Source organism: Giraffa tippelskirchi, chromosome 13, assembly GCF_054371585.1.
Source record: "Giraffa tippelskirchi isolate mGirTip1 chromosome 13, T2T-mGirTip1v1.2.pri, whole genome shotgun sequence".
Taxonomy (NCBI): Eukaryota; Metazoa; Chordata; class Mammalia; order Artiodactyla; family Giraffidae; genus Giraffa; species Giraffa tippelskirchi.
In genome coordinates this window covers 55,869,942-55,896,869 of record NC_137287.1, presented here as the reverse complement: position 1 = coordinate 55,896,869, position 26,928 = coordinate 55,869,942, and the positions used below count along the sequence as shown (strand labels likewise).

The window sequence follows — 26,928 nt, the reverse complement described above, 5'->3', positions numbered from 1 at the left end:
TATCCCCTGCTCTCTGTTCCTGGCTGATCCGCTCACACAAGGTGAGAAAGCACTGAAAGGGAACCATTCTCAGGGCTTAATTAGAGCAGAAAATTAAGTGGTGAGGTAGTCACCGGCTGGTGATGAATTCATTTAACAAATATTTATGGAACGATTGCCACATGCCACACTCTTGTCAGAGCATTGCTGTACAGCAAGTAACAATACGTATTTCCACCCTCATAAAGCTTAGAGTTTAACAAGAGAGAGAAATAGCGATGGAACTTTAGAATGTGGATACCGATTACAAGCAACGTAAAATCTCAAACTCTTGCTTAAGCAGAAGCTAGGTCTCACTGAATGAATGGGCTTCCCAGGTGGCTCAGTGGTAAAGAATACACCTGGCAATGCAGGAGATGTGGGTTCGATCTCTGGGTCAGGAAGATCCCCTGGAGAAGGAAATGGCAACCCACTCCAGTATTCTTGCCTGGAGAATACCATGGACAGAGGAGCCTGGTGGGCTGTACGGTCCATGGAGTCGCAACGAGTCAGATACAACTGAGTGACTGAGTAACAACTACTCCTTAATAAGTGGGAAAGGGAAATGGGTAGCAGCCAGCCTTTTCCTTGATGAGTCAGGTTTATCTGCACCCCTATCTGCATAGAAGTGAACGCATGTACTGTTGTTTAATACTAAATACCACCCGACCCCAGACACACCAGGCTTCATTTCTTGAAGGCCCCTCTTAATATTGAGGGGTGCTGCTTTGCAGAGATGACACACGACCTTTATGCATCCCCATCTCGACACCTGCTCAGCCATTCTACAAGAAATACGGATGGAGCTCTTGAGATGGGCCAGGCACTGTGCTGGGCATAGAAGATACAGAACTCTATCAGAGTGAAAGAAAGAAAGAGAAGTCGCTCAGTCATGTCCGACCCTTTGCGACCGCATGGACTGTGACCTACCAGGCTCCTCTGTCCATGGGATTTTCCAGGCAAGAGTACTGGAGTGGGTTGCCATTTCCTTCTCCAGGGGATCTTCTCCAGGGGATCCTCCCAACCCGGGGATTGAACCCGGGTCTCCTGCATTGCAGGCAGACACTTTACCATCTGAGCCACCAGGGAAGCCTGTCAGAGCTGGGCCCAGAAATAGCTTACCTAGCTGCGAGGGGCTATAATAGATCAAGTCCTGGGCAGAGACGCTGGTCACGGAGGAAACACCATGGAGGAGAAGCAGTGAGCCCCTGAGCCGTGCTGGGGATGAAGGGCTGAAAGGAGGGAGGAGGACCAGCAAAGCACCCACGGGTGGCCTTTCCAGCTGTGATGGGAGAAGACGCACGCAGGTCCTTCTACTCTGCCATCTTGATTTGAAAACCCCGACGGGACACAGAGGCCACCGTGTCCGGCTGTGTCCTGTCTTACACGGCAATCCCCTGTCAACAAAACTGCCTTATTAAAGTGAGAACCTGCTTTGTTTTTCAGGGACCTGAAGCTGGATAACATCCTCTTAGACAAAGATGGACACATCAAAATTGCGGACTTCGGGATGTGCAAGGAGAACATGCTGGGAGACGCCAGGACCAACACCTTCTGTGGGACCCCTGACTACATTGCGCCAGAGGTAGGGTGCACCCCTGGCCCCTCCCCACCTCAGCATGCCCCGGGCCAGCACCGCTGTCTCTGCCTCCCCTGAAAAACCAAGACTTTATAAAGTGCTTTGGTGCAGGAGGTGTGTTTGTTAATCCAAATATTTGACAAACGCAGCTGCACGAAGGCGCTGCTCTTGTCTCCTGGCGGATGGTAGCAGCCCTGACTGCAGCATCTCGCCACACGTGAAAGACTCAGCAGGTCCATCCTGTCCTGGCTCCCCCCACCCCAGCCTTAAAATGTATTCACCCCACTCAGACCAACTGAAAGCAGCCACTGGAGAAGAGCCAGGTGGACCCTGAACAGGCTCATGGGGCATCCACCTGTGTTCAGTGGCTTCATTTGGGACCAGAAACACCCAAGTTGTGGTTTCCAGGCTGTGTCCCATGTGAGCCTGGAGAGCCCCACATTCTCGTGTAAAATGAGGACACTTCTGTCTTGTGCTATCTTGTCACATGGAAGAGCCTCTGAATGTTTAAAACAGAAATAAGCCATTGCTCTTGTATTCTGAGCCCCTGGAAGTGCAGCGTTTGCTCAAAAGGCATCCTTCAATCCTGGTTTGCCCACTGCCTGCTCCCCCCATTTCTGGATTCTATGCCAGCTGCCCACCCGGGCAGATGAGAGAGACACCCCCTTGCCATGTGGTCCTTCTCGTACCATAAACTTGTCATCATGGCTTTTCTTGGAATCACTCTGCACCATTGGATGATTGCTCTAATGCCAGTGGCCGTTTCTTTCTTTTTAAAAAATATTTATTTGGCTGCACTACACCTTAGTTGAAGCATGCAGGATCTTTTTTTTTTTGTTAGTTGCAGCACGTGGGGTCTAGTTCCCCAACCAGGGATTGAACCTGGGTGCCCAGCAATGGGAGTGGGGAGTCTCAGCCTCTGGACTGCCAGGGAAGTCCCAGGACTGCTGTTTATTCACTTTTTAGACACCTTATTCTGGAATAATTACAGACTCACAAGCAGTTGCCAAAAGTAGTAAAGAAACATCACCCATATCTACCCTTCACCATTTCCCCTGCCAATTCCATTTTAAATAGCTATGGTACAATAGCAAAACCAGGACAGTGATGTTGGTACAGGTGTATATGGTTCTGTCTCGTCTTGTCACTTGTGTAGGTCAGTGTATTCTTATGCACTTTTATATCCAAGGATGGAGCACAAGGCTTGGCACATTAAGGTGCTAATAGATACCTTTTCAAAGAGTGAATGAAGAATTGTTGATAAATGTGTGAGTGCTGAAAGTGAAAGTGAAAAGTGAAAGTGAAGTTGCTCAGTTGTATCCAACTCTTTGCGACCCCATGGACTGTAGCCTACCAGGCTCCTCTGTCCGTGGGATTCTCCAGGCAAGAGTACTGGAGTGGGGTGCCATTTCCTTCTCTAGGGGATCTTCCCGACTCAGGGATTGAATCCAGGTCTCCTGCATTGTAGGCAGACGCTTTACCATCTGAGCCACCAGGGAAGTCCATGAGTGCTGACTGGTTGTTTGATAAACAGTGATGGGCCTCTGGTTTCCAAGGTAAAACAAATTTAGTGACAGATCCCTATCATCACTGCCAAAGTAACAGCAGCATCTTCAGTCTAGGAAACAGGAGACTGTGCCCTGCACATTTGTATTTAGTCTTGACTGCACCTTTTTTAAATGCAAGCTTGGCCTCTGGTGGGCAGACTATGGCTTTAACTGTCCTGTCTGCTGCTACTACTGCTACTGCTAAGTTGCTTCAGTTGTGTCCGACTCTGTGCGACCCCATAGACGGCAGCCCACCAGGCTCCGCCATCCCTAGGATTCTCCAGGCAAGAATACTGGAGTGGGTTGCCATTTCCTTCTCCAGTGCATGAAAGGGAAAAGTGAAAGTGAAGTCGCTTAGTCGTGTCCAACTCTTAGCGACCCCATGGACTGTAGCCTACCAGGCTTCTCCGTCCATGGGATTTTCCAGGCAAGAGTACTGGAGTGGGGTGCCATTGCCTTCTCCGGGAACTGTCCTGTCTACCCATGCCTTATGCCATGCCCTATCTTGGGCAGTCCTTCCTTTTCAATCTGTTTTCTTTGGCATCTTCCAGAATTTAGCCTCAGAGACTGGCTTCTCTCTGCAACTTCAGTCTCATTCTCACATCTTCAGTCATGCTTGTCTTCACACAGTTCCACTCCTGGTCCTTTTTCCTCCCGTACATTCTCCGTGAGCAGCAGCTGTATGTATGCCTGTGATTTCCCATCACTACAGCCAGCCCAGACTTCTTGCTCCAGACCAATATATCTGTTTTCCTGCTGAGATCTCCAACTGGCACAGGCCATTCAAACATAGCAGGTCCCAAACCAGTTCTGTTCTTTCTTGACCCTCCCAAATCCAAATGCCAAGACCCTCTAAATTTAGACCTCAGGACTTCACACATCTATTCTCATCCCTCCCCAGTCTTGTGAATTAAGATTCCCCCCTCACCTTGATTCTTTTTGATGCTCAGAGTGAATCCCGTTGTGAATCAAATCTGAGCTTCTCCAGTCCGTCCTCATCTGGGGCAAAACAAATTTAGCAGAAAATCCCTGTCCAGGGCCTCGGCACCTCTGGTTGGACCCCGGTGACACCTTTTGACCTGGTTTTCTGCTCCAGGACCACCCAACAGCCAGTGCATCATTACATATTTTCACTTTTAGGTCATCCTTCATCAGTTAAAAACGCATCGCCAGCATATGTGTATTTATTATATAGTATCACCAGCTAGTACAGTGTATGTTCTAAAACATGCATAAAAAGGAATTGGCTGAACTTAAGATGAAATAGTCTTAAATAACTGTGAGTATTCATAGTACATTTTATGCTCTACTAAAATCATGAGACTCAATAATTTTTTAAAATCTTGGCTTAATACTTTGTGACTGGCACTCAAAATACTGGTTCAGTTCAGTCGCTCAGTCATGTCTGACTCTTTGCAACCCCATGGACTGCAGCACAACAGGCTTCCCTGTCCATCACCATCTCCCAGAGCCTACTCAAACTCATGTCCATCGAGTCAGTGATGCCATCCAACCATCTCATCCTCTTTTGTCCCCTTCTCCTCCCGCCTTCAATCTTTCCCAGCATCAGGGTCTTTTCCAATGAGGCAGTTCTTCCCATCAGGTGGCCAAAGTATTGAAGCTTTAGCTTCAGTATCAGTCCTTCCAATGAACACCCAGGACTGATCTCCTTTAGGATAGACTGGTTGGATCTCCTTGCAGTCCAAGGGACTCTCAAGAGTCTTCTCCAACACCACAGTTCAAAAGCATCAATTCTTCGGCGCTCAGCTTTCTTTATAGTCCAACTCTCACATCCATACATGACCACTGGAAAAACCATAGCTTTGACTAGACGGGCCTTTGTTTATAAAGTAATGTCTCTGCTTTTTAATATGCTGTCTAGGTTGGTCATAGCTTTTCTTCCAAGGAGCAAGAGTCTTTTAATTACATGGCTTCAGTCACCATCTGCAGTGATTTTGGAGCCTCCCCAAAAATAAAATCCATCACTATTTCCATTGTTCCCCATCTATTTGCCATGAAGTGATGGGACTGGATGTCATGATCTTAGTTTTTTGAATTTTGAGTTTTAAGCCAACTTTTTCACTCTCCTCTTTCACTTTTATCAAGAGGCTCTTTAGCTCTTCTTTGCTTTCTGACATAAAGATGGTGTCATCTGCATATCTGAAGTTATTGATACTTCTCCCTGCAATCTTGATTCCAGCTTGTGCCTCATCCAGTCTGGCATTTTGCATGATGCACTCTACATGTAAGTTAAATAAGCAAGGTGACAATATACATACAACCTTGACATACTCCTTTCCCAATCTGGAACCATGTAGTTCCATTGTTCCATGCCTAGTTCTAACTGTTGCTTCTTGACCTGCATACAGATTTCTCAAGAGGCAGGTAAGGTGGTCTGGCATTCCCATCTCTTGAAGAATTTTCCACAGTTTGTTGTGATCCACACAGTCAAAGGCTTTAGCGTAGTCAATGAAGCAAAAATAGATGTTATTCTGGAACTCTCTTGCTTTTTTGATGACCTAGTGGATGTTGGAAATTTGATCTCTGGTTCATCTGCCTTTTCTAAATCCAGCTTGAACATCTGGAAGTTTCAGTTCACATACTGTTGAAGCCTAGCTTTGAGAATTTTAAGCACTATTTTGCTAGTGTGTGAGATGAGTGCAATTGTGCGGTAGTTTAAACAGTCTTTGGCATTGCCTTTCTTTGGGATTGGAATGAAAACTGACCTTTCCAGTCCTGTGGCCACTGCTGAATCTTCCAAATTTGCTGGCATATTGAGTGAACCACTTTAACAGCATCATCTTTTAGGATTTGAAATAGTTCAGCTGAAATTCCATCACCTCCACTAGCTTTGTTCATAGTGATGCTTCCTAAGGCCCACTTGACTTCACATTCCAGGATATCTGGCTCTAGGTGAGGGATCACCCCAGAATGTTTATCTGGGTTGTGAAGATCTTTTTTTTTTTTATAGTTTTTCTGTGTATTCTTGCCACCTCTTCTTAATGTCTTCTGCTTCTGTTAGGTCCATACCATTTCTATTCTTTATTGAGGCCATCTTTGCATGAAATGTTCCCTTGGTATCTCTAATTTTCTTGAAGAGATCTCTAGTCTTTCCCATTTTATCGTTTTCCTCTATTTCTTTGCATTGATCACTAAGGAAGACTTTCTTATCTCTCCTTGCTGTTCTTAGGAACTCGGCATTCGGGTGGTTAGTTTCTTTCAGTTTCTGGTTTTAGTGGCTCATAGCTAAAAAAGAGCCCTCAGAAAGACGCAGGGTAAGATAGATGCTACAAGGTGTATACAAGGCAGTGTTCATGGTTAAGAATAGAGGATGTAAGTCCAGAATTTACAACAGTGTTTTTGATACACCTGATTTAGCCAGCTTCCTACCATAACTAATGAGATGATCGTTTTCAGCCTGATGATAAAGTGATAAAGAGCTGGGACTAGGAGTAAGGCCTCTGCACTGCCATCTTTGGCTTTACATCACTTAGCATGGTCTTCATCCCAAGTCTCTTTGCAGATAACTTTTTAAGGACCCGCCATTTTGTGAAAATGAGCTTAGTTCAAACAGAACCCACCAATCCGTTTAACCAGGCCTAGGACAGAGGTGATGCCACACCTAAGGATAGTGAGTCATCACAACGAATACACCTTATGATGTGCTAAAAACAGATGCCCTAGCTGACACACCACCAGCTCCTCCTGAGATGAGGCTTCCCACTCCCCTCTCAGGAAACATAGTCCTTGTTCAGGTCTCTAAATGAGGGCACCGATGTCCCTCAGAATTTTTTTAAACTCGCAGAAATACAAAATCTAGTATCTTCTTCCTACATCTTGTGGCATCGTCTAGGTGACCCCTGGAGTGCCTTGAACTGAGGGCCACTCCTCCACCACATCACCAGATTTCCCTTTCTAGTGGGAAAACCTGTCATGCCACAACTTTGAACATCTTCAGGAGGTCCCCGTTATCATCTGGTACAAGCCAAAATCCCGAGTGGAGGTCCTTAACCGTATGTCCTGAGAAGTCCATCTTCCCTCATCTCTCGTGGCCCTGAACTGGGCACTTGGCATCCTGGGTCTGATCACCCCCACTTCCAGAGACATCTTTTCCCTGAAGAGGCTTCTGGTTTCTTACACTTATCAGTTGTTTCCTCCTCTGTGCTACCACAGCTCACATGTAATTGATTTGCCAATAAACTGAATTTCACACCGTTAAGGACCACGATTTATCCACCTTAATGTCTAGGCTCCTCCCCCACCACTCAAAGCACCTGTCACCTGTTCCCTGGATGTCTGCACCCAGACCTGAACCCCAAATGCCTAACTCTAAACCTGTGCTGGATTCCCCCACTTCTGGACCTCTTTTATACAAGCAAGCTCCTTAGCCTCTCCCTTTTCCATCAAAACCCTACCCATTTTCCAAAGCTCCACACACACACCATCCACGGGCCTTGGTGAAGTTTTTCCTTCATCTCACTCACTCTCCCCCGGGACCCCAAAGATATAGGCAGAGATCTCAAAACAGAAGAAATTAAGGCATTCAGTGTAGTGTCAGGAATGATGCATGAAAAAGCAGACTGTGCTCCTCCAAACCAGGGAATAGTCCCAGCAATCCATGCCTCCTGGGGTCCTCTCAAAACCTCCCTTGTCCCCTGTCACTGTTACAAGACCAAGGGTCTGATGTATAATTGGAGGTCTACACTCATTTTGACAAAGAATAGGAAAACAGTAAAATAAGGAGACCCCCTACTTTCTAACATCTACCAGCCACTTAGTCAGGTGGAATTTTAATACAGAGAAGCCGCACCTGGAGAAGGCGGGAGACACGCTGAGTAGAGGCACTGGTGGTCACTCGGTTTTCTAAGGACCCTTTCTCTGCTGTGTACATCACCCAGTGAGCCATGTACAGACCTCAGATTACTAGCTCCACAAGGCAGATGGAATTGCAGCTCTCCTTTGCCCTAAGAGAAAGAGGGACTCTGACATGAAGTGGTAACATCATGATTACCTGAATTATTTTGAATAAAGATGGGGAGGACACGGGACAAAAGACAGCATGGCCAAGATCTCAGGGTATGAGATTCAAAAGGGGCCACTCCAGCCAGTGTTTCTCCACCAGTTTCTTTAAAAATATAGACTAGTTTGAGCATGGCCAAGTTAGAGCAAAGTTTCAATCCTGGAGACATTATAATAGAAAAGGAACATTGAATAGTAAGACCCCAAAAGACCAGGGTTCAGAACATAGCTCTTAACTAACCAGGAGACCTTAAAGAAGACATGTAACCTCCCAAGGTCCAGTTACTGTCCTTTGTTAAATAGGGATAAGAGGACCTACCCCAGACGTTCTTGTAAGTAACACACAAAGTGTGGGGAAACGCCCAGTACCCATCACAGACGTTTACAGATTTTCTGTTCATACCGTGAATAACTGAATTGGCATTATGCTTCTTTCTCCTAGCTCAAGACTGAAACTCTTTATCACCTAGCCCTGGCAGACTGAATTTCCACCTTAACTGTCTCCTGTCCTCCAAATTTCTTTTCGTTAATCCAACGCAAATGAAGTTGCGTACCAGGATGTGATGCTCAGAGCGGCTTCAGGTTGCCCTGGGCTCCCCCTTGTGGCATGTTCTGGGAATTGCATCTGAACCAGGCCCCTCTTAAGGCAAATGCAGCCGAACTAAGATGGTGCTGTGTGCACTCATCTTTATTTCATCATTCTCCCTAGGTCTACTTTTACACTATTCCTTAAGGTTATTTTTTTAATTTAAGATTAACTTTGGTGTTCAAATATTAAGGCCAGTAGATAGCATTTTTATCCTGGAAGTCAGTGGCAGATTGAAAAATTCTGTTTGCAACTTGATCTTTATTCTTTGTAAATATCTATCAGCTTGTTGTCCTAGTCTCTCTCAGCATAGTCACAAAATTTGACTTTTCATAACCATGACCGCTTAGGTTTAAGGGGTGGACTTGGTCAACCTCCTTGGCTGCTTGGTTAGCTACAAAAACTTTATGTAAAGACTCAGGACCATTTGCTTAGGTTGCTTAGTCACTCAGTCATGTTCAACTCTTTGTGAATCTTTGGACTGTAGCTCACCAGGGTCCTCTGTCCATGGGATTCTCCAGGTAAGAATACTGGAGTGGGTTGCTATTTCCTCCTCCAGGGGATCTTCCCAACTCAAGGACTGAACTCATGTCTCCTTTGTCTCCTGCGTTACAGGCAGATTCTTTACCTACCAAGCGATCAGGGAAGCCCCAACACTTAACAGAAAGTCCATAAAATGCATGGGTTTGGTTTAGAGGCACTGAAGGGCATAGATACACACCAGCTCTCCTAGGGCTGAATCTGTCACCCACATGCTCCCATCACAGATGGGCAGATGAAGGGTGATGGTACAATTTAGTTGTTTCACTTAGGTGGGGGAAAAAAAGAGGTTTATCTCAAAAATATTTGCTTAGTTTGGGCACTGCCGACTCATTTCTATCTGATCATTAACTTCTCAAAAGATACAGTTTTCAGTGTAATGTTTGCTAAAACCATGCTCTGTCCTCGTGAGTTATATCCTGGGTAGCCTTGAAAAGTCCATGCAAGGTTTTCTAGTCAACCTCATTTTTGTTCTCTGTGTCTCTGCCTCCTGGTCACACAGATCCTCCTGGGTCAGAAGTACAACCACTCTGTGGACTGGTGGTCCTTTGGTGTCCTCCTCTACGAGATGCTAGTAGGCCAGTCACCTTTCCACGGGCAGGATGAAGAGGAGCTTTTCCACTCCATCCGCATGGACAATCCCTTTTACCCGCGATGGCTCGAGAAAGAGGCAAAGGACCTTTTAGTGAAGGTAAGAAGTGAAGTCAAGGAGACTTTTGTAAGATTACTACTAGGTTTTCTGATCGTAAGATGTTAGGGAAAGACTGGAACAAACTTTTTGACCAACCCAATACGTAGTAAACAATAATTGTTCTGAGCCAGCCTTAAAGGGGATGCTTGCTGTCTGTTTTAACTGAGGCACCAATAGGATGAACATGAGCTGTCAAAATGAGTGTAAGATAGACCCTCACAGCATAATTTACAAAAGAAATCTCCAGCAACAATCCCTATACAGTCTATTCTGTCCACTTGAAACCATAAAATTCCTAGAAGAAAACAGACTTCATCAGCATCAGTCTTAGCGATGTTTTGGGGGATCTGGCTCTATAAGCAAGGGAAACAAAAGCAAAAAAATAATACGTGACAACATCAAACTAAAAAGCTTCTGCACAGCAAATTAAATCATCAAAATGAAAACTTTGAATGGGAGAAGATACTTGCAAATCATATATCTAATAAGGGATTAATATCCAAAATACATACAAACAACCCAATTTTTAAATGGGCAAAGGAGGATCTGAATAAACAGTTTTCTCAAAGACATACAGGTGGCTAATATGTACATGAAAAGATGCTTAACATCACTCACCAGGGAAACGCAAATCAAAACTACAATGAGCTGTCATCTCGTACCTGTCCGAATGGCTGTTGTCAAGAAGGCAAGAGATAAATACTGATGAGGATGTGGAGAAAAGGGAACCTCATGCACTGTTGTTGGGAATGTAAATCGATAGGTACACTATGGAAAACAGTATGGAGGTTCATCAAAAAGGTAGGAATATAACTGCCATGCACTCATATGGTCTTCCACTTTTGGTTATTCATCCAAACAACATGGAAACACTTATTGGGAAATATATATGCACCCCTATGTTCACTGCAGCATTGTTTACAATAGCCAAGATACGGAAACAACCTAAATGTTTATCCATGGATGAACAGGTGAAGATATGGTGTGTGTGTGAGATGTGTATAATGGAATATTACTCAGCCATGAAAATGAAACATTGCCATTTACAACACCATGGATGGATCTAGGGGGTATTCTAGTTAGTGAAATAAGTCAGACAGAGAAAGACAAGTACCATGTGCTTTCACTCATGTGAAATCTAAGAAAACACACAAAACAAGCACAATGAAATAAAAACAAACTCATGGATACAAAGAACAGATTAGTGATTACCAGTGGAGAAGAGGGCTAGGGTATTGGGCAAAAATAGATGAGGGAGGGTCAACTATATGATGATGGGTGGTAGTTAGACCTCAGTGGTGATCGCTCTGTGATGTGTACAGATGTCGAATTATAACGTTGATCCTGAAACGTAATTAAAAATCTTCCCCTTACCCTGGATGAAGATGTGGATAAGATGTGTGGCTCTCTGCTCATTCTTAGATAAAAGAAAAAGTTCTTGTCACTCCTATGTCAGAAAACACTGTCTCTGCTGAGAAATTGAAGCTGTTCTGGCCAGATATAAGTCATTACATCAGTCTTAACTCGAAAGCAAAGAATTCCAGCTCCCTTTCCTCTGGCCAGGTTCATGGCTGGCAGCTGCTCGCTTCTGGAGAAGAGAGTGTAGTTATAGAGTACCAACTGTGTGTGCATTTCCTACCTTTCCAGCTCTTGGGTTTCTGCTTCAGACCGAACACAGCGAGAGAACAGAGAGATTATGAAGAGAAAGAACTGCTCTTATATGACTGGGGGCTTCCTGCTCCTTGAATCTGGTGGGTTTTAAAGCTAAGACTTTGAAAGTTCCCTGGCGGACCAGTAGTTAGGACTCGGTGCATTAACAATGCAGAGAGCCCAGGTTCAATCCCTGGTCAGGGAACTAAGATCCCACAAGCCACATGACATGGCCAAAAAAAAAAAAACCGAAAGATGAAGCCAAGGCTTTGTATGGGATTCTACCAGGTGTCTTGGAAATGCCTGTAACTGGAGACAATTTGCACTGAAGCCCTTGAGGTTCAGGCTGTTAAATTCATCCCTCAGACCAACTTCTGCATGAAACCTTAATCCAGCAACACTCCATCTGGGTGAGACTCCTGCTGAGCAGAGTCCACGGGCTGTCCAAATGGATGCAGACCAGCCCTCCTGCCACGTTCCTGACCCGTGTCCACAGGAGACATTGGTGTATTTTTCACCCAGAACCCTTGATACTGCAGGCTCTTATCATCTTAGCAGCGATCTCCAGAATTTACTATCAAAGCAGGAGTCAGACCTCACCTGCAATAGAGCAGACTTAAGCCTTGGCAGACTTCCCTGGTGGCTCAGTGGTAAAGAATCCACCTGCCAATGCAGGAGACGGAGGTTCGATTCCCAGTTTGGAGGATCCCACATACCGCGGAGCAGCTGAGCTTATGCAGCACAACTGCTGAGCCCATGAGCCCATGGTCAGCAACAAGAGAAGCCACCGCACCACAGCTAGAGAGTACCCCCTCTCACTGCAGCTAGAGAAAAGTCTACACAATGAAGACCCAGGACAGCCAAAAATAAATAAAAATAAGAAAATCACTTAAGAAAAAAAGAACCAGAACCCAGTGCTACAGACTCCAAGAATCACTAACCGTGAACCAGGAGCGCCCAGGGCAGCCAGTCCATTGCAGAGACATACGGTGCACTGGAAAGCTGTCATTAAAGATTTAAACTTTAAGTCCAAGTTTACCTCTTTTGAAGATGCAAAATACCATTACAGTGTGATTGGAGTAAGTTGTAAAAAAAAAATATAATTAAACTCATGCTCCTACAACATGCTAATTACATATCATGATAAGCACCTACATTTGCTGAGCTGTTCCAGCGACTGTGTGGATCAAAAAGACCCACAAGTGTTACCAAGAGGCAGCAGATCTTAGAACTGCAAATACAGGTGTTTTTGAACAAAACAGGGTTTTGATTTCTGACAACTCGTATCAGCTAGCTAAAAAGAAAGTCATTTAGGGAAACAATTTTTAGCTCTGCTCTTCTTATAATGAAAAGGGGATGAGAATAGGATCTTTCAACAACAGATGCCATCAGTGGTTTTAAATCCAAACTTCGAAGATTATCTGGCCTATCTTTTTTTCACCAGTCTACTTTTTTCTCATGAAGAACTACTCAGAATTAAATTTAAACGGCGTGATACACTTCTGCCTCTCATCTGACTGTCAGCTTGTCTAGGATGTTTCATACGTAGAGGCGGCTGCGGAGTTCTCCCTGAGGAATCAAGGTCTTGAATCTGAACTGCTGACAAGGCCCCGAGAGGAGACCCAGCCCAAGGTTGATGGTATTTAAAAATCTGAACCAGTACACCCTCAGCTTGCACTTTCTGATGGATCCAAACAGGCAGTAAACTTAGAAAACTCCCCAAATGACCAATTAAGTTCACTTCTAATGACTGAACAACACATCTATAAAATGAAAGCTAATTTCAAAATTAACCAATTTAAAAAAAATATGACAACAGTAAAAATAAGTTACAAGGATTGGAATGTAAATGATTTCGCTTTCCATAATGGCAACTTCAGGCACTGTGACAGTTGTTACATTTATTTTACACTCTGGCTCTTGGAAGGACTTAATTGAGGTATGTTAGTTGGTTCCAGCTGCTGTAACAGAACACTGTAGACTGGGTGAATTAAACAACAGAAATTTACTTACTTACATTTCTGAAGGCTTGGCAATCCAAGGTCTGGGCCTGGTAGGGTGGGTTTCTGGTGAGAACCGTCCTGCTTGCAGTCACTGTATTTTCACGTGACAGCTCTGACACCTCCTCTTATAAGGACTCGCCTATCAGATCAGCTCCACCCTCATGACCTCATTAACCTTAAGCATCTCCTTACTCCCAGTTCACTCACACTAGGAGTTCAATACACAGATTTTGAAGGGACATGGTTCAATCCATAGCATGAAGGCTGCACTCCAAAGGCCTGGACTGGCAGAACTCACCAGAAAAAGAAAGTGAGGAAAAAGCTTGGGGGGTCTGAAGCTGACATTGCAGCTACCTTTTCCATAAAGCTGAACACCTGTGCCTCCAAACCCAGCTCCTCCCAGCTCAGCAGAGGAGACGTCCCAGCAAGGGCACAGTGAGGGTGTAACCCAGACCAGGTGGAGATGATGGAAGTAAGTCCACAGAAAGACACTGGGGGTGGGGTGGTTTCCAAGGAGAGGAAGATTGAGGAGGAAGAAATGATTGCTTCCTGTTGGAGGAGAAAGGATGCAGTGGAAAGTGCAAGATGGAAACTAACTTTATCAGCTCAGCTCCCAGGACCTGGGAGAACTATCTAGAGAAAGGGCATGGGCCTTTTACTTACTAACTTAAAGTTTCCACCTTTTAATTACTCAGAAATTAAAAGGACAGAACTATTGATTCACCAAACAAGTTGGATCACAAGGACATTAAAGTGAAAAAAGAAAAAGTCAATCTCTATAGGTCACGTACTGTATGAGCCCACGTCTGTAACATTCTTGAAAGGACAACATTGTGAGTTGTAAATCGGATTAGTGGTTCCCGGGGGTTAGGGATCATGGAGGCAGGGGAGTGACTATCAAGGGGAACCCCATGGGAGATCTTTGTGGTGATACAACAGTTCTGTATCCTGTTTGTCTTCATGGCTACCCAGACCTCCACATGTGACACAGTGACACAGGACAAGACACGTACGTTGTACCCATGTCAGTCTCCTGTACTGTTGTCATGATGGAAGCACTAGGGGAAACCAGGTAAAAGGTGCACAGGACCTGTCTGTACTCTCTTTTCAACTTCCTGTGAATCTACATGTATGATCTGAATGTTTGCATACTCCCAGGTCATCATATGTTTAAGTCCTTGAACTCACAAAGTGATGTTATCGGAGGTGAGGCCTTTGAGGGGTAATTAGGTTTAGATGAGGTCATGAGGGTGGGGTCCTCAAGGTGGGATTAGTGTCCTTACAAAAAGACGGAGGGGAGAGAAAAGAGATCTCTCCCTCCAAACACGTGCGCCAAGAAAAGGCCACATGAGCCCATAGCAAGAAGACAGCTGGCTCCAGGCCAGGACAAGAGGTCTTACCAGAAACTGACCATGTCAGCACCTTGATCCTGGACTTCCCACCCTCAGAACCATGAGGAATAAACGTCTGCTATTTAAGCCTCCCAGTCTGGGGCATTTTGTTACAGCAGACTGAGGCACTATAATTATTTCAAAATAAAAATTTAAAAACAAAACTAAATCTAAAGCTAAATTCTAGCAAATACCTTCCTCCCCCCTAAAAAAAAAAAAAAAAAAGTCATCTGCAGAGTTTCAGTGGCAGGGAAAAGATTTGCTGTGAATGTAGAAAGTGAATTATTTGGTGAATAGAGCAGAAACAAAGATAATTAAGTATAAAGCAGGGGAAGAAAAAGAACCAGTTGTTTAAAGAGGTTTTAAATCCATGTGGAGCAATCTGGGCTTATTCTTTCTCATGTGAGTAAGTAAAATGTCCATGTTCTTGCTCCGCGGGAAGATCTCCCAGGTTCTAGGAACTGGGCTGATAAAAATTAGTTTCCATTTTGCGATGTGCTGCTTGTAAGACTGGCCTCTAGTTTCATCTCTGTGTCTCTTTTGCTCTATAATTTTAATCCAACAGCCTTCACATCCTTGAGCTCCCTTTTCTGTAAAAACCAAAGGTATACTAATGAATCATTTCGAGAGAAACTCCCTCTAGGGAGTTACACCTACTGTTGTAAGACCCAGAAGTAATGGGTCCTCTGAAAAAGTTGGACAGAGTATTCACTGGCATCTGTAACGGCAGTGGTGTCTGCACTGGCCTCTATCCTCTGTAGTCCTGCAAGGGCGTGGATGCATGTAGCTCACTGAACAAATGCACATCAGGAGAGGCTGTGCCCCAGCAAGAATCACAGCTGGAAAAGGGAGCCACTGACAGAACGAAAAGACAGACTACTGGTTGGGAGGAAATGCTTGCAGACGGTCTGATCAATGAGGGATTGATAGCCAGCATATGTAAACAACTCACACAATTCAGCATCAAAAGAAAAATAACCCAATTTAAGAATGGGAAGAAGACCTTTTCCAAAGAAGAAATGAGGATGGTCAAGAGGCACATGAAAAGATGCTCAACATCACTAAACATCAAGGAAACACAAATCAAAACCACAATGAGATATCACCTCACACCTGTCAGAATGTCTATTGCAAAAAGACAACAAAAACGTTGGCGAGGAAGTAAAGAGGAAACTCTCCGACACTGTTGGTGGGAATGTAAACTGGTGCAGCCATTATGGAAAACAGCATGGAGGTTCCTCAAAAAACTAAGAATATTTATAATAGCAAAGACACGGAAGCAGCAACCTGGGACTTCATCAATGACAAATGAATAAAGAAGATGTTTTATATATGTATATATATATATGTATGTATGTGTGCACATATATACATACACACACAATGTAATACATACATATACATGCACACATACATACACACAATATAAAACTGTTTAACCATATGGAAAAATGAAGTTTTGCCATTTGTAACAACATGAATGGACTTAGAGGGCATTATGCTAAGTGAAAATAAGTCAGACCTTGTCGCAAAGGGTTAGACAGGTCTGAGAGACTAACACTTTCACAGAAAGGTAAATACTATATCACTTATATGTGGAATCTTAAAAGTACAGCAAACTAGTAAATATAGCAAAAAAGCAGCAGACTCACAGATACAGAGAGCTAGTGGTTACCAGCAGGGAGGAGGGAGGGGTAACATGGGGTGGGGGAGGGGAGGCACAAACTCTTAGGTGCAAGATGGGCTAGAAGGATGTATTACACAACATGGGGAATACAGCCAATGTTTTGTAATAACTAAGTGAAAAGTAAACTTTAAAAATTGTGTGAAATGTCTTTTTTAAGGTGTAAAGAATTACAGCTGGGACATGGCTGTCCAGTTGACGGTGGTCAGAGACATGCCCCTTTCTTCCTCGTTTATTCATCCAGGGTGTCCTGTCCGTTTGTTTGGAAAATGATGAAAAACTAATGATCCCAAACAGAAATACCTCTCCCTTTAGTAGAAAGAGCCGTCTGAGGAGGGACTGAGGTTGGAGGGGAGATTCCAGTGGCAGATGCTAAGCCTGGGGGTGGAGGGGAGGGGGACATCTGCAGCGTCTTAGCACTGCTTTCTTGCCTAGACAGTCAAATACATTTAAACAAACTCCAGCTGCATCCTGGCCATTTATGTAAGAGATGTCCTTTTTCCTACAAATGTAAACCACACTTATGGCAGCTTTTATGGACAAAATCAAGTCTTTCTCTGTAAACATTTATTCCTTTGGTGCAGCCTCCCCTGTGGCAGAGACAATGACCTCCCACAAGGTCAACGGGCATCTTCAGGACCAGGGTGGGGATGATCAGCTGCAGGGCAGAAAAGATGATAATTTACTCATCTGTGCAAAACTAGAAAGGATTTTGAGTCCTGAAGCTGGAGATCATATTACCTTCTCATTATTCCTTTTATTGTCTAAATTTTTTTTTTTTTTTTTTTTTTTTACATTTCACAGGTACATCTGCTAGGTTCAGAAAACTCTTTCTCATGATCCTCTTGGAACAAATGCCCCATGTTACTGGGGGAAATGAACAGAAAACTAGTGTGTGCACACTTGGCCTCAGGCAGCTATTATACTTCTAACCCGATTCCCTGAAGCATTTAATTATAACAGCACGAGGCTAAGCTTTTCCTTAGAACTCAACTGTGACCCTAAGAAAGCAGCTTTGTAAGAAATCAAACTCGGTTGATGGCAGTCAACCAGACAACAAACACGCTGGTCACTTACTCTCTGCTGGTGTGTTTTGCAGACCAGAAAATAGCGCATACCTTCGTGTGTGTGTGTGTTGTTGTTGTTGTTGTTGTTGTTGTTGTTGTAACTCACAAAACAGTCCTGTAAGGAGGATTCACTCACCTTACTGATGAGGATTCTGACTCAGAGCATCTGTAACTTGCTGGTGGCCTCATGAATAACACAGGGCCAAGCTGATTTCAATCGAGGTCTAGATAATTCAAAAAATAGCATTTCTAGAGCAAAGCTCAGACTCTGGAATATTCAGTAGACCTGTTGCCACTAGTTTGACTTGAGTCGATAGTTTAAGACAGTTGTAGAAAAAGCAGGCTCTGAAATCAGGTGGCAAGAGCCAAACTCCTCTCCTAGTGGAGTCAAGTCATGCGGTCCTGGCTCCCTGCACCTGAGGAGCCTGGTTCATCCCATTAGAAGTAACTTCTCTTTCTTTCATTCTGGGGTAATGAAAATGTTCTAAAATTAGATTGTGGTGGTGGTTGCACTCTGAACATATTAAAAACCATTGAATTGTAAAAAAAAAAAAAAAAAAGAAGAAGTAACTTCTCCCCTTCTGCTCCCTTTCAGCTCTTCGTAAGAGAACCTGAGAAGCGGCTGGGGGTGAGGGGAGACATCCGTCAGCACCCCTTGTTTCGGGAGATCAACTGGGAAGAGCTGGAAAGGAAGGAGATCGACCCGCCATTCAGGCCTAAAGTGGTAAGGGGCCCCTGGGACCCTGAGGTCCTGCCAGCACCGTCCTCACATCACACTCAGGCTGCCTGGACCCTGACTCCTCACCCACCCTCTGGGGTGCTGTTCTTGGAAGAAAGTCTTTTTTAACCATAATCAGGCTATGGGGCTGGGGAGGGAGATGTTACTCATTTGCTGTGTCAGCAAATGTAGCTGCATGAAGAATGGATCACTGAGTATACAGGCCTTAGACTGAATATGTGTGTGGAGGGGTGACCCTCAGATGTGATGTGGAGCTTTGCACAGATGCATTAGGCTTTCAGGGTCAAGTTTGTGTGACCCAAACCTGAGCATAAACCCTGCCTCCTTTAACAGGAATTTTGGAGCCATGCGTTCTATGATATTTATGAAATTTTCTCTGACATGTGTCATCTGGTCATGTAACTACATACCCTAATGGTAATTGGTAGATGTTTTTTCATATAAGAAGTAAGCTGGTGCTTAGAAAAAGACAGGTCTCTAAATTCCACTGGCAAGAGTCACCAACCTCCCTGAGCAAGGGCAGAACTTCCTGGGTCACTGTAAAATGAGGCAGAGTTGAGATAAAAAATGTTCTGGAGGTAGATGGTAGTCATGGTGACTGAACACATGAATGCACCTGAATTGTATACTTAAAAAGGGTTAGAATGGTCACTTTCATGTTATGTACATTTTACCACAATTAAAAAAATTTTTTTTATCATGGTAAAAGTCACATAACATAAAACATACTATTTTAACCACATTTCACTGTTCAGTGGCACTAAGGACATTCACAAGGTTGTGCAACCCTCACCATCATCCACCCTCCTGAGTTTTGCACCTTCCTAAACTGAAACTCAGTCCCTGTTAAACACAAACTCCCTAATAGTACATATATACAATGGAATATTACTCAGCCATAAAAAGAAGCGAAACTGTGTCATTTGCAGAGACATGGATGGAACTAGAGACTGTCATACAGAGTGAAGCCAGAAAAACAAACATCGTATATTAATGCAAATATGTGGAATCTACAACAATGTACAGATGAACCTATTTGCAAGCAGAAACACAGACCCATGTATTTGTAGAGAGCAAACATATAGATTCCAAGGGGGTAGGGAGAGTAGGGTAGACTGGGAGATTGGGATAGACATATATATCACAATTTTTTTAAGAGTAAAGCAAAGTGGTGGATTTGCCAGCTCTACCCCCATTCCTGGTGATTCTGAAAATAAGATGGCAATGACCTGGGTGGATATGAGCCATCTTTGCACAGAGGTGGCATAGGCTTGTGGATTTCAAAGCAGTGCATTCACTGTAGAAAATGTCTTCTGTTGTTACTTGTGGTGGTGGATGGCCAGTTGGGGAAGAGTGTCCCCGGGCCAGGAAGAGTTAGTTATTCTCAACATTTTCTTAAGCTCTGGGGATGTTCTGAGGGTCCTACAGGGCTGACCCATAGCAGTCTTCTTATTTGTAACAGCACCATTTCTAATACACGGGTTAATAATTTAGAGATAGTAATTTCTGCCTTGTTTCAGCTCATCAGGGCGATGTCATTTGTCTCGACTTCCGTGATGGACTATGATAGACTTGATATTTTCTGCACAAAAAAATCAGACCTTTGATCTACTCTTTCCTTGTGGGACATTTATTTCCCTGACCTGTGGTCTAAGCAACTGTTTGTAGGCATAGGCCAAAGAACCATTGGCCTCAGCAGCTCTGGGCGCCTCTTTGGGAAGGGCTGACTCTTAGTCATGCTCGTATAAGGGTGACATTGCATAATGGTTGCTCTTAATCTTAGAAACTAGAAGTGTACACCATACTGAACAGTATTTATGAATAGGTCTGTTTTTGGTCATGGGCACCAATGCATCAGGTGGCATGAAGGGAGGTCACCCTAATCTGTCTTGTCTATGGAAGACAGCCCAGGATATTTAATAATAAAATTAGCATGGGATTCTTTTCCCATTCAGGCCATTAAAGAGTAGAGTTCCCTGTGCTATACAGTAGGTCCTTATGAGGAATCTAAAAAAAGAGTAATTTTATGTATTAATATATATATATATAACTGATTCATTTTGCTGTACACTTGAAACTAACATTGTAAATCAGTTATACAGCAATAAAAATTTTTAATAAAAAATTAAATAAAATGACTTAAAAATAAGATGACTCTGGATAGGGAATGAACAGTAGTGAAGGATGTTGACAGAATAGGGATGTATAATCTGCAAAGCTCCTCCCCTCCCAACCCCAACCCCCACCTCCCACCACTCCTCCACCCATGGTCCCCTGTAGACTAACAGATCAGAGGTCAGATTGGGTCTGACCATTTTCCCAAAGGTTGCCAAGCCTGCTTCACGTAAACTTATTTGAATGTGCAAGTCATAGAATCCCTCTATATGTATTTATTATACTGTTGATAACAGTGATGATCCAGGATCTGAGAGACGGTCAATAAAACTCCCATATGATCACCTACAAGTGTTACTTTAGTTTACTTAGTTTAGATGCCAGCTTTTTCACATGCAAGTTATTGCCCTGATGGTGAAAACAGAGATAATGAATTCAGTGGCTGATCTTCTTCTCTTTTTCTCCCCACCACTTAAACTTTGATCTAGAAATCGCCATACGACTGCAGCAATTTCGACAAGGAATTCCTGAATGAGAAGCCCCGGCTGTCATTCGCAGACAGGGCACTGATCAACAGCATGGACCAGAACATGTTCCGGAACTTTTCCTTCATGAATCCAGGGATGGAGAAGCTGATATCCTGACCTCACCTCTCCAGAGGATTTGTCCTCTTCCCTCTGTGAACTCGTTCAAGCGGACACTCCTTGGGTTCCTTTTCAACTTGGAAAAGAAAAGAAACACTCAACCATACAGGCTGAGCCCCTTGGAGCTCCTCAGCAACTTTGTGTCTGTAGCAGAAACTAGCTCTGCTTCACTGATGACCATGGCCAGTCTTGAAGTTAGCTCCTTACTCACTGTAGCTATTTACTTGAAGATGGTTCTCCATACTGCGAAAGATCTGAAAACTGAACTCTGCTCTGAGTTATGACTCTTCACCTGGGCACCAACTCCTGGTGCATGACCTATGTGTTGACTCAAGGAGCATAGTCCGAACCTCTCAAGACCGAAGACGGCACGTTGCCTGGCGTAGCACTGGATTCCATTCAGCCACAGACAAGTCACCACTAACCCATTTCATTCTGTTCATACCTGTGCAAGTATAAGGGGGAAAGGGTGGGGGAAGCCCTGAATAGGTTCTTACGGGAACTCTTCATAATAAACATAGCTTATAACTCGAGATTTACAAATCCATTCATTCTGATTAGTGAGGAAATGCATGGGAGAAAGGAAGGTGGGGAATGTTGGGGTCATTGATATGGAAGGTTGACTCGACCCCTACTCTCGTTACCTTGTCAATGTAGAAATTAGAATCCAATAAAGATTTGATCATAGAATCGTTTTACTCCTGCCAATAAAACTTTTCCACCCATCCATTCTCAGTTGATTTCAGTATCAGTGGCAGTTTCTCATTATCATCCTCACATTAGAACAGGAGAAAAAAAATGAAATGTGTAATTCTTCTAGAGAAAAGAAATCCCATTCCTTTCTGATACCATTACGGATGTTTTGATGACTCATAAGACTCTTGAGAGAGACATCTTTCAGGATAAATGAACACCCATGCATGCTATTCACAGTGATCTTATTTAAAAAGAATTCTAGCTATACATGTTTAAAGTATCTGTGCTGTTTGTATATTTTGATAAAATGTTGTGACTTCATGACAAAGAGATGGATGCATAAAAATGGAATAAAAGAAAGAAAGATGCCTCTTCATAGTTTAATTCCCTACTCATCCTCCCCCCCACTCCCAACTTGGTTCTGTTTGGGTTATCATCAAAATATAGGTAGCATTGAGGTGATGTTTTAAATTTTGAGAATCATTCAAAATCCCCAACCAGGAGAGAGGCTCAGATAACCCTGAAGTTATTGGTATTATATTTCTCTTTCTCTTTCCTACAAGATTTCTTTTTTTTCCACTCACTTTCCAACATACTTTATTCAGAATTCCCAACAGAGGCTTCAAAGGACCTGTGGGATCAGGTCTTTAGTCTCACACTCTCAACTTTGCTCCAATGACTTGAGTCATAGTGGTCTCCTCATCACGCTAGATGTAGTTCTGCCTCAGGGCCTTTGCACTTCCTGTTCTCAGCACCTGGAATGCTCTTCCCAATAAGATTCTTTGAAGGAATGATCTCCAACCCCCGAATTCAGCTCTGCCTCCCACCCTCTCCCCTGACACTGCTTCCTCCTATGACAGCCTTCTTTCCGGTTCTTACGGAATGTTCTAGATCCTTATCTACCTCTCTGCCATTTTTTATACAAAGGAAGATGCTCTGTTTGATCTCCAGCCCCACGGACATCCTGACCTTTCCTCTTTCACCACCTCCACCTTTGATTAACCCCCCACCCCCAGCTGGCCTCACTCCTTCCTTCTTCCCCAGATCACCTCTGAGGCCCCTCCCCTCCTCACATTTTTTTTTAACGTAGTTTTCTCCTACCCCATGCCTTTAAGGATCCTCAGTGCAAATCATCTCAATCCTCATCTCCAGTTTAGGCTCTCTGCCAGGCTTCACGCAGGTTCCATTAACACGTCCTGTTTTAAGATCTTTCTCTTACTTCCTAATTCTAATAACAGCACCATCATGGACCTGGTCATCCAGGCTCAGGGCCACAGAGTTCTTGTCAACTATCTGCTCTCCCTTTCTAACCTCACTCCCTCTCTCCCTCCTACAAAATCCTTTTGAATCTGCCTCTGCAGTCTCTCCAAATACATACTTATCTCTCCTTTCTCCCCTGCTAATCGTGCCTGGATTATTTAATAGTCTATGAACCAGTGTTCCCATCTTAAGTCTCTGTCTACATTTTAATTCGCATGTACAATATGTAAACCGTAGGGTGGGAATAACTTTTCCTCTACCCTCTTATGTTCTGTGCCCAAGGGCCTGTGAATTAAGTTGACAAAAGCCCAATGAGCAAAAGAAGCATACTTTTATCTATGCGTGTAATGTGCGTACATGTGGGAGAGCTCTGTGATGAGGCACTCAAAGCAGTGGTTATGATTTGGGGCTTAAATAGCTAACTTACCAGAGGAAAGGGAGGAAAAGGAAAAGTCTCCAATGGAAAGAGCAAATAGATTTCAGGAGACAAGAGAGTTTGCAGAGGTAGGTTTGCTCTTAGTCTCACTCCTGGAATCAGACACACACCAAAGAAGGAATCTATGGTGGTTGTCACTTCTCTGAAGTGTCTGCTTTGAGTCAGCTAAAGGAAGCTCCAGAGAGGCCTCTTTCTGCATCTACTGCATCTCAAATATCTTTAGCTTAAAATAATTTTTACTGTTGATGAAAAAAATAATTTTTACTATTTATGAAATATGCAAGTATTATCTTCAGAAATCAAGGTTTTTATACCACACCCTTATATTCACAATGTTGTGCAGTCTTCCCTGGCAGAACCCCATTCAAGGCCCCCCATCCTGTCCCCAGACACCCTCTCTACCATCCGCTCTTGCCTCTGCCCTCCACTCAGCTGTGCTCCCATCACTCCAGAGAGTTCTTAGCACTGCCTGTGAACCCCCATTACTTCCTGCCTCTGGGCTTTCCTGAGGCTAGTTTTTCTGCCCAGATTGTCCCCGTCCACAAGTTCATGTCCTCCTGTTTCTCAAAATCCACTTATGTATCAGGTCTGCCATGAGGAGCCCTCTTTTCCTTGCTGGTCCCCAACCCAAGCTGGTGTATCTCTTGCCACTTTAAGCTTCCATTCTACTGTATTTCTCTCCACATCTCCAACACACCCATCATTTTCCATCAAGCTCTACAAGCATCTGCTTTGCCTCTGTTTCTAGACTGTAAACCCCCGATGGCAAAATCTCTATCTAGTTTGTCTCACTTCCCACATTTCCTTTGTATATTCAGGCTCAAAAAGAGCTGTCAGGCAAGTTGAGTAAGGAATGTACGGCACAGTGTGTGAATAGTGATCCCTCAAAAGATATGTCCCCCAGTACCTGCCCATGTGACCTTATCTGGAAAAGGGGTCTTGGCAGATGTCTTTAAGTTAAAGATCTCAAGATGAAAGCATCCTAGATTTTGTAGGGCTGGACCTGAAAGCCAACGTTGGGTGTCCTTATAAGAAACTCAGGGAGAAGAGGCAGCTGGGGACAGAGACAGGAAGGAGTGAGGCAGCCACAGACCCAGGAACACCCGGGGCTGCGAGGAGTTGGGAGAGGCCAGGATGGAGCCTCCTCTAGAGCCTATGGAGGGAGCGTGGCCTGCCAACACCCTGGCTGACCATCTGGCCCCCAAACCGAGAGAGGGCTTCCTGGGTGGAGCGGTGGTAAAGAATCTTTCTGCCAATGCAGCAGATGCAGGAGTCAGACATGACTGAGCGACTGAGCACACATACAGGCCCCTCCCAACCTGAGGGAGAGTACATTTGGGTCGTGTTCAAGTCATCCAGCCTATGGTCACTTATGACAGCAGCCGCAGGAAATGGATGCACTGTTCACAGAAGCCAGCAGTGGGTGCGCTGGGAGAAGGCGGTGGTGAGGTTCAGGCCATCCTGTCTCCAATACAGACAGGACCCTCCCCACCCCTGCCAGACCCTTACATCCCTTCTCCTGCAGCAACACCTCCACCGTCGCTCAGCTCCTTGTCACGGTTCTGACTCTTGCCTGCGTGTTTCTCCCGTCACCTCGTTTCTCTCGCCGGCTTCTTCCCTCCCTGGCCTCCAGGATCCTCTCTGACTGCAGAGCTCGTGGTTTTTCCACACACACAGGAAGAGGCCTCTGTCCGGCTCTCGATTTGTGAGTTGGCAGCTGTTTCTTCCTGCCGGTGGAACATCCGCACTGTGGTTTATAAACCTGTCAATATCGTCAGAGGAAAGACTCAGAGACACTTGTGAACGTGCAGGAAGGCTGTCTATTCAAGGGGGACCATCGCGATGGGCGTAGGGGCCAGCATGGGGAGGGGGGCTGCATGGGAAAGTGAGGGTTTACAGACAAGAAACAGGGGGGCAGGGCAGTGGATGGAAGATTACTAAGAGGAAACAGCAGGGGGAAGGGGGGCTTCTGGCTGATCCGACCTAGCGGGACTCTTGCGGAAGGCAGGCCAGGTGAGCAAACCTCACCTGGGGGGTAAGGGATCAGATGTCAAGAGTGGGGGTTCTGGATGTCGCAAGATTCTTGCAAAATTGGACGATGCAGAGACAAACACAGAAGCCCCAAAGTCATGCTTACTTGAAAAAGATTTCAGGGAGGCTGAGTACAGTATCATCAAGGAGAGAGTCTCTGTTGGCATTTAGAGCAAAGATCCTAGCTGCAGCCGCAAGGGCTTTGGGATTACCACCAGTCCAGCCTTCCTCTCGATGCCAGAACTACTTCCACGCAGTCCTGAGAGCTTGCTACGCTCCCTGCTGTGAATATGTCTGTTGAGAAGAGATCGGTTCCCAGGATCCCATGTGTCAGCTGAGACATGCTGGGAGCATGAGGAACTGTGGAGAGCACGCAGGATTGGGAACCGGAGAGACCTGAGTTCAAGCCCCAGTTCTGCCATGATAAACTTCCTAGCCTCACTTAACTTCCTGGATAAGGTTTTCGCGCCCATAAAATTGAGCTCATTGTCCATTATGAGACTGGGAGATGCTCCTGCACAGCGGGGGGAGTCAGTGGATGCTTCCTAGTGAGAGTCACTGGAAATTTTCAAGTTGATCATGAACGTGACGGAGGATTATCTATCTATCCATCCAGTCATCCACCCATCACATCTATCTATCATATATCTATACTTCAGCTACTGATATAAATATTTCAATATATTGATAGATATTAATAGGTGTGATGGATGAACGGATGGATAAATAGAGAAGTTAGTGTCACTGACCAGAAAAGTACATGAGCGTCAAATGTCCAGATGCTGCAAACACTTGGATAAAGAGTTTGAAGGTCATTCCACAGGCAAACTGGAGACACTGAAATTATGCCAACAAAGCACGACAAAATCCTCAAAGCATAGCCACCAGAAGCATACATTTTAAATTTTTAAATTAAAATAAACAAGTTTTCTGCCAACCTGGAAGTGAATTTTCTGCAATGAAGACCCATTTCTTCTATATATAAGATCATATTATCTGAGTTGGAAAATATCAATAAGATGGAGGACCAAGAGGTCTCAGCCCTTGTACCTCAAAAACAAGAATCTAACAACTACTCATTGAGGAAAAGAGCTCTGGAGAGTTCCAGGGTACAATTAAGAAGCCATAACAAGCCGTGTGTATGTGCTAAGTTGCTTCGGTCACGTCTTTTTGTGACGCTATGGACTGTAACCTGGCAGGCTCCTCTGTTCATGGGATTCTCCAGGGAAAAA

At 44.4% G+C, this 26,928-nt stretch overlaps 1 protein-coding gene and 1 non-coding gene across 20 annotated transcripts in view; one reads left to right on the top strand and one right to left on the bottom strand.

Moving 5' to 3' along the window:
- PRKCQ (protein kinase C theta) overlaps nucleotides 1-22,339 on the top strand; it is a 152,719-nt gene extending 130,380 nt beyond the window's left edge. For 17 of the 19 annotated variants that reach the window (XM_081556666.1, XM_081556656.1, XM_081556648.1 and 14 more), the window contains 4 exons: nucleotides 1,465-1,603; nucleotides 9,792-9,980; nucleotides 18,371-18,499; nucleotides 21,118-22,339. In XM_081556666.1, the coding sequence (XP_081412792.1) occupies nucleotides 1,465-1,603; nucleotides 9,792-9,980; nucleotides 18,371-18,499; nucleotides 21,118-21,273 (613 nt within the window). In that variant the 3' untranslated portion in view covers nucleotides 21,274-22,339. The remainder of the gene's footprint in view (nucleotides 1-1,464; nucleotides 1,604-9,791; nucleotides 9,981-18,370; nucleotides 18,500-21,117) is intronic. The other 2 variants (XM_081556662.1, XM_081556661.1) reach the window with 1 other exon arrangement.
- TRNAC-GCA (transfer RNA cysteine (anticodon GCA)) lies at nucleotides 1,036-1,107 on the bottom strand. Its single transcript has one exon. It is a non-coding gene; the product is annotated as a tRNA-Cys (tRNA).
- Nucleotides 22,340-26,928: the final 4,589 nt, after the last annotated feature.